The sequence below is a fragment of the Pleurodeles waltl genome, chromosome 2_2 (genome assembly GCF_031143425.1).
Source record: "Pleurodeles waltl isolate 20211129_DDA chromosome 2_2, aPleWal1.hap1.20221129, whole genome shotgun sequence".
Classification (NCBI taxonomy): Eukaryota; Metazoa; Chordata; class Amphibia; order Caudata; family Salamandridae; genus Pleurodeles; species Pleurodeles waltl.
Genome location: NC_090439.1, coordinates 568,169,589 through 568,177,295, shown reverse-complemented (window position 1 = coordinate 568,177,295; position 7,707 = coordinate 568,169,589). Strand labels below are relative to the sequence as shown.

The 7,707-nt window shown below is 38.4% G+C and overlaps 1 protein-coding gene across 1 annotated transcript in view; it reads right to left on the bottom strand.

The window, feature by feature from the left end:
• Positions 1-981: 981 nt before the first annotated feature.
• The window catches only part of DSG4 (desmoglein 4), an 89,176-nt gene continuing 82,450 nt past the window's right edge, over positions 982-7,707 (bottom strand). Inside the window, exon 16 of the mRNA XM_069220069.1 lies at positions 982-6,877. Within this exon, the coding sequence (XP_069076170.1) occupies positions 5,735-6,877 (1,143 nt within the window). The 3' untranslated portion in view covers positions 982-5,734. The remainder of the gene's footprint in view (positions 6,878-7,707) is intronic.

The following is a 7,707-nucleotide window of genomic DNA, read 5'->3' as shown; positions in this document are numbered from 1 at the left end:
ATGATGGCACAGTTGTTAGATAGTGAACAATTTCTTGGCCGGCTTCCCTTAACACATTTAAATAAAACAAGAGCTTGATACGCATGCTAAACGTTTGCCAAATTTATTCCAAGTTCATTAAACAGAGCTAAAGTTCTGGGCAAATCAAAAAAGACGTTTTCAACTGCCAAGATCTCCCTATAATTTAAGCCTTCGAAGCACAGCTGGCACTTTATTCAAATTTTAATATCTTAAAAACTCAGTGGTTGTCTGCGAAACTAAGCAAAGGAACACCTCTTAGAAAAAGTTCTAGTTTCTTGCCACAGTGTTGAGCGTACAGGGGTGCCATGATTTACAAAGAAAGGTAGCATCCATTGGGGTGAGTGGGCCCCTCTTCTTTCTCCACAATGGTAATAAATCTGCATGTATGGCTCATGCCATGTATTTTTTTCATGCGAAGTAATTATAAACAAAGGTATATAACAATAGTTTGAGGAGAAGGGTTAAATCTGTGCAGTGACACAGAATTGCAGTCACTAAGACCTGTCTGTAAGCCCCACAGGAAATAGGTCCCTGAAAATTATTTCACAATTTCCTGTGAAATATAAAAAATATGCTTGGGATGGAGAGCTGAAATATGAGATTGAATATTATAATGGCAAGACAACCCCTGACAAATATGTGCAGTTCTGCCTTTGTCTATTGTTAATCAGCATTATCACCAAATGTTGTCCTTATACAAGAGGCAGTGACAGGTACCTGTGATGTAGGATAAATAGAAATATTGCTTTTGTTTGTTCACTCCACACCCCATATATTTCACTGGTTCTCAGTAAAAAAAATTCTACTTAGGAAGCCTCAAATATGCTAAGTCTCATTTTCACTTGCCGCTTACCCATTACTGTCACTCAGGTAAGAATTATATATATCATGTTTGTGGAAAAAAATGAGGGCAATTTTCCGTGAGTTTGGATACGCAAGAAAAAGGAGAAACAAGAAAAATGTTAAAGACATTTTTTATTAGTGGTTTCCGGAATTTACAAAAATAAAACCAAATGGTCAAGGTGAAGTATCAAAACACATTGCTTGAAATTTATGTTTTCAGTACATTTTCAAATATATGACTCCTTTTAAAATACAGCAAATTGAAAATTTAACATAAAAGTGCTGTTACTGGGATTGCTTATTTAGTTCACTGTGCTAGACATTTATCATGCACTTTTGGCCAATTTCTTGCAGTTTCAACAAAGTGCACACTTGGATAATTCCATTTCAACAAGTGCACAGTCATGCATTATGGCTAATTCTTAAATGCATATGTCCCATCTCTTTAGGCCTAGTAAGCCTATCATACACGTTTTGATTTGTGCACTTTAATTCTTTTTGGCTTCCTATGGGGGGGAGTGTTTCCAACTGTGCCTCAGTGCTATAGTCTAAGGATCCAAATGCTGTTTTTGCTACACATCAGTATACCTCCAGCAAAAAGAAAGGCATATTGCATTTTTGGAAGGCCCCACAGCAACTGTATAACCTAACTATGTAGATATTGTCCTCCGATGTCTATGCCAGAGTAAAGCAAAACATTCTATATACAAATATTTTTATAAGTAAGATCTGCTGTCCTTTGATATAATTCACTCCTTGTCAAAGACAAGGAAGCTACATTGCGAATAGGCATTGAATCGCATTAAGTGCTTCGATTGTGAAATTCTGCAATACTACAGTAGCTGGTACATCTTACTATGTATTAGAAATGGGGTTCCTCGTTGGCTAGGGAAGGCACCTATGCCAGGCAGTAATCACCATTTTAGTTTTGCCAAGGGAGCTACACACACAAGACAACCCTTGCTCACCCCCTTGATACCAACCCTGGCTCCAGACATCAGTAGGGGGTAAACAAGCCGTTTGTGTCAGGGCAGGACACAGTCTATACAAATTCAAGTGCTCCCCACCTCCTACTCTCCAGATCCAGGAGGACCACTCACTGTGCAGATGTAATCCTATGACAACTCCACCCTCCCATTGTGAAGGCCGTATGGAAAATAAGCACAAAGCCCAGCTGTCACCATATCCCAGATGTGGATTGGATTCAGGCTGCTAAGCAATAGAGTTATAGGCACAGAGAAATGGCCACTTTCTAAAAGTGGCATTTCTAAAATAGAAAATCCACCTACACTAGGAAGCAGGATTTCTCACTACCATTCCAAACATACTAAACATGCCCACGCTACTACTTATAGATCATAAATTACCATTTAGTCATATATAACTGAATTCCCAATGCAAACCTTTGAGAGGTGCAGCACTCACTGTAGTGAAAAACGAAATAGGCTGTTTGTCACTACTAGGACATATAACGCATAAGGATATAACTCCTACCTTTTACGTACACAGCACCCTGCCTATAAGGCTATCTAGGGCCTGCCTTAAGGGTGACTTAGGTGTAGGAAAAATGGAAGTTCAGGCTTTGGCAAGTATTTTGACCTGTCAAGTCAGGGTGGCAGTAAACTGCATGCAGGCTCTGCAGTGGCAGGCCTGAGACAAGTCTGAAGGACTACTCCTGGTAGTGCAATCTGCACTGTAGGCCCACTAGTAGCATTTAATGTACAGGTACTGGGTATATGGTATATCACTTTAAAACAGACTTACAGGTAAATTAAATAAGCCAAACAGGTGTAAACAAATTATACCAAGAAAGCACATGCAAGTTAGCACTGATTAGTAGTGGTGAAGTGCCCAGAGTCCTAAAGTCAACAAAAAGAGGGTCAGAAAAATAGGAGGAGAAAGGCAAAACTTTTGGTTATAACCCCGCAGAAAGCACCATTTCAAACACTATGGTATTCTTTGTGATTTGCCATAGTCATTGATTTTCATGCTACTTTTTCAAGGCGTCATCCTTCACGTGACCCATCACTTTCAACCATTTGCTGTATTAGCCACAGGAAACACCATATTAAAGTTGCACGCCATGTAGCACAGAAGCAAGAAAGAAAATTCTACAGCATTACATTTAACCCAAAATATTAACTTTTGTCTGACATAAGACATACTGATAAAGAAGTTGAAACAGTTGTGCGAAGCAAGTACAGCCACTATTTGTTTGATCTAAAATGCCTCATTAGTTGTGTTTTGTTCAACAGTTTTCTACCTACAATTTACTTTTCTGTAATGCAATAGAACGAACTTCAGTGCATATACTGTATGTCCCTAACATGAGAATTGTTTCTCCAGTGCTCCAAAAACTTATCATAAGTGCTTTTGGTGCTTAAGTTCCCTTAATCTCATAGACGTATAAAATATGAACATATGATTTAAAATAAGAACATATGAGTATAAACAAAAACCCAGTAAAAAGCTCATGGTGATAGTCCTTGTCCTACCTTACAAGTCATGAACTGACAATAGAGGCAGAAAGTGATATACATTTAGAATCTTAAATGATGCTAAAATCTCCACCTATGTCTATCAGGACCAGTGAGTAAGGAGCACTTAAATATGACATATTGTATATTTGGAAAGAAATATCTGATTTGAATCACTGAATTGGTTAATTGTTGGTGCTTTGTTGAAGAGCCTTAGCATCAGTTGGTTTTCCCATTATTGTAGAAGAGTATAATTGATTAAATGTAAATGTCCAGTTTGCATATATTACAATAGTAGATTGAACATGTCTCAAAGGTCTCCAAACTTTGGGTTATTAGGGAACTGAGGGTTAGAGCGATAAACTCATTTGTTCAAGTTCACACACTTTGGATCACTGAGGAATATACAGTGTCAATATATCATCTCACTTTATAGTCACCAAAGCAGCCATTAAACTCCCTCTCATATGATTATGCATAAACTATCCTCTCGCCTTGAAGAGGTGGGTCACGAGGTGGCAATTGAGGCACATTGCTGGAAAGGTGCTGTATTTGTAACTGCATACTTCATTTATTCTATGTGTGCTCTAAATAACACATTGTATGCACTAAGCATACAAATATAATTAATTGAAATAAATAATTAAAAAAGGGAAAATAATTCTTCTAAAACACTGGTTTGTTTTACTGTGAAATGAAATACATCTTAAAAAGAATTGGGTTTGTCAGCGTATACACATTTTGGTAGATCATTGTGTGGTGACAGAAAGAATGCTTGTAAGGTTGAACACTCTAGAAAGTTTCACCATGCTTAATAAATCCTCTTTTGCATTCTTACCACAGAGACAACAAATTGGGATCCCCCCTACAGTTGAAACATTTGTAGAATGATTGTTGAGCCCGTTTTTTGACTCCCCAAAGCTAACTGTTTGACATGCTAGAGCTAAACCGTGGATTGGCATTGTAGTTAGCAACCTGAAAGGTGCCACACTGCAGAGTGTCATACTACAGAAACATCAGTAAGGTGAGCCCTTTATGTAGCAATGCATTCACTATAGACATACACCTGTTGATACCTTAAACCCAATATCTCTGGAGTCTACAATGGGGAAAGCAAATGCTGCAGTGTGTTTCTATTGAGAAGTTGTAAAATAAACATTGATTGATCACAATGGATTCATTTTATCCAACGTAATACATGTAAAAGTAGGGGAAACCCGCTCATTCAGATAAAAAAAAATGTATAGTTTGTGGCAGACAAAACAGAACAGTAAACCTACAAAATATCATACATTTTGGAACCTGTAAAATATTTGATAACTAAGCTATAGAATGGTGCAAGGATTATTGGTGCTGCGAGGAAAAGAACTTGAAGTTTTGTATGGCACTTTCCTACCAACAAGGGCACTAGTCCTAAGTATGCCTCCACAATCTCATCCACATCCCTGTGCAAAGGAAGCCTGGATGCTACTGGCAAATCGTTAGATAAGTTATGCTCATTCATATTTGGTGCAGGGGTGACGATATGTGCCTTCCCATTTTTCCTAACACAAAGAGTATTTTTTCAATATGAATTATAGTACCAGGCAAGGAAATCCACCTTATTATAATTTAGTTAAAAAATAATTTTCTATGGGTTTTTTTTGTTTTATTTACAGCTCGTTTTTAAAATATACTAAAGTTATGTTACTTTACATACTATACAACATTAAATCACAACAGCTTCAGTGGAGTCAAATATCCAATTGTCTTTTTCCACAAACATCATTCTCAAAATGACCAATTTCTTTAGGCATAATATATAGCTCCATTCCATCTTAGGGATCTAGCACCAATAGCATTTGGCCCAATAGCATTTCATCCCAGCATTTTATTTATGCAAGATTCGCAAAAAGTGCAGCTACACAAAAATAATATGTTGTGGTAAAATATGCCCCAAAATGTTTTGTTTTTTAATGGCCTTCAGTGGGCATGCAGGGGCAGGAGGGGAGTCTCCAATTATTCGGTCGTGGTCAGCTGGGTGCTTCTTTCTAATGTAGGCCAGAACAAGACCTATCTTGGAGCATATCATTTTTCATTGTTAAAAGTTATTTTGTTTTAACTCATTCTGCATGTGATATACATATTATGCTGAGGCATTTACTGAACTAAGTATATTGATTTCCTCCAAAAGGTTGCTGGATAAAATAATCAATATAAGTAAGCTAACCTGACTTTTTTGACGAAGCAATTGACTGTTTCTGGCATGTGAGCAGGGAATATCCGTATAATTTACTCAAATAAAACCTTATGAACATTGGAAATTATTGACTAGTTCCAATTGGCAAGTTTTTCTGAGGGGAATAAAGTATGGATTTAGATTTTTGGTTGCCATAAAGACGTCATCAAATGTTCTACTGATTTGAATACTGGACTTTGCTGTATTTTGTTACCCTTCGTATTGTGTTCGGAGATGGAGAGCCAATCGCTTGATTTAGAATAGCTTCCGGAGTTAGCAATTGGCCTGTAACCCCAGATCCTGTACTCTGCATTGTACTTTGGGAAATGGCTCCAGCAGAAGGACTTAGCCTGTTATCAGGGCTGAACATTTGCCCTGTGTTGCCAGTGACTGTAGTTTTCTCTGTAACATACACGTTCTGTGTATTTGTGAGTTCAGGATAGTTTGCGAAATTGCCCTGAAACCCAGAGGCTGGCTGTATCAGCCTTTCTGTCACCATAACATTTTGAGCATCTCCTATGTCAGGAAAGCTGAAAGTGTTTGAGGGCATTGAAATGTTCGGCCCAATCACTCTTTCCCTCATTACAACATTGGAGCCATCACTCAGATCAGGCACATTATGGAAACCTGAAGCTGGGCGAATCACCCTTTCTGTCACAACAACATTAGAACCTTCTGGAATGTCTAGTATTCCATGTCTGCCAGAGTTTGGACCAACAAGTGTTTCTGTCACAACTACGTTTGGTTGAAGGCGAAGGTTACGATTTAGTGTAGGAGGTTGCACAGAGGCACCAGAGGTTGTATATGTTTCCTCCACCACAACATTTGGTTGATGTCTAGGAGGATTAAGATTTAAAGAGGGAGGTTGTATGCCAGCACCAGATGTTGTGTATGTCTCTGTCACTACAACATTGCCAGGCACTATCGGTTCAGGTATTGGTCTGGGTTGGGGCATCTCAGCCCTAGATGAATATGAGCTTTCAGTGATGATTGTTGAATCGATGACAGGGGGAGGGGCAGGTTCAGCAGCACGAAAAAGAACGCTAGAATCAGACATTGTGAAATTTGTATCTGCAGTTATGTTGGGAGTTATCGTAGTCAGGGTTGGCTCTGGTTCAATTGTTCTCCCAATGCAAATTTCTGCCAGGGTCCTAAACTTGGGCCCTAGACCATCTAAGTAACTGTCATCTAAATCCTCATCAATAAAACTGCAACAGCCGATGGATCCAACTGGGCTTCCAATGCCTTCATTATCGTATATGAGTAGACAGTCATTTGCTGGTCGCCCTTCATCTTCATTTGCATAAAATTCTGATTTCTAGAAAAAGAAAAGAAATATTAATTAATTAGAGCTGATTAGTACTGAATTTCTGTTAATCAGCTAAGAAACTGTGCTTTTGTAAATTGTAAGGGCAGAATATTGAATGCCATACTTCTAAGCCTAATATGCCCCACGTATGCCAAGTAGTTAGCTACACCACCAAAGAACACCACCCATACACATCTCTAGCTACTGAACACTTGGCAAAGCCCTCTGACTTTAAGTGAAAATCATAAGAAGCTACCTTACTGATAAAATGAAGAGAACACCATGCTTGCCTCTGGGTTTATGGACAACCCATAGAAACCTTGATGATGTGTAGGCAGAAGAAATAAAATAGTTCCTTTAGGGCCATTCCTGTACAGCCTTAATTCTTAGGGTATAACTGAATTATTTACCAACAGAGTTTAGCAAATAGCAACCTCTTTCAACTTTAAAGAACTCACAAACAGTGACAGTTTGTACTGCCTTGTGTTCATCTTGTTTTTTTACATGTATCGGCTCCGAAACCAGTGTCGTTCTGTGATTTTTCCTTCATATTCAGATTACCTTCAATCTGAATCTGAATCTAGAATTGCTCCAGAAATTATCCCAGAATTTTTCTGGTTTATCATCAACAAAGCACCTCCAAATTAGAATTGCTCCTGGTATCAACCCAGAATTCATTCTGGTTCACCCCTGATCTGTTTTGTTGAAAAGGTTTTGGCCAGTCTGCATACAATTGCCACAAGGATGCTGCCTTTCATTTGACGTTGTCACGAAGAGGACCCTGTGAACTACCTTTTTTTGTTGTAGAAACCTCATCTAGTAACAGTAGTTTTGAACTA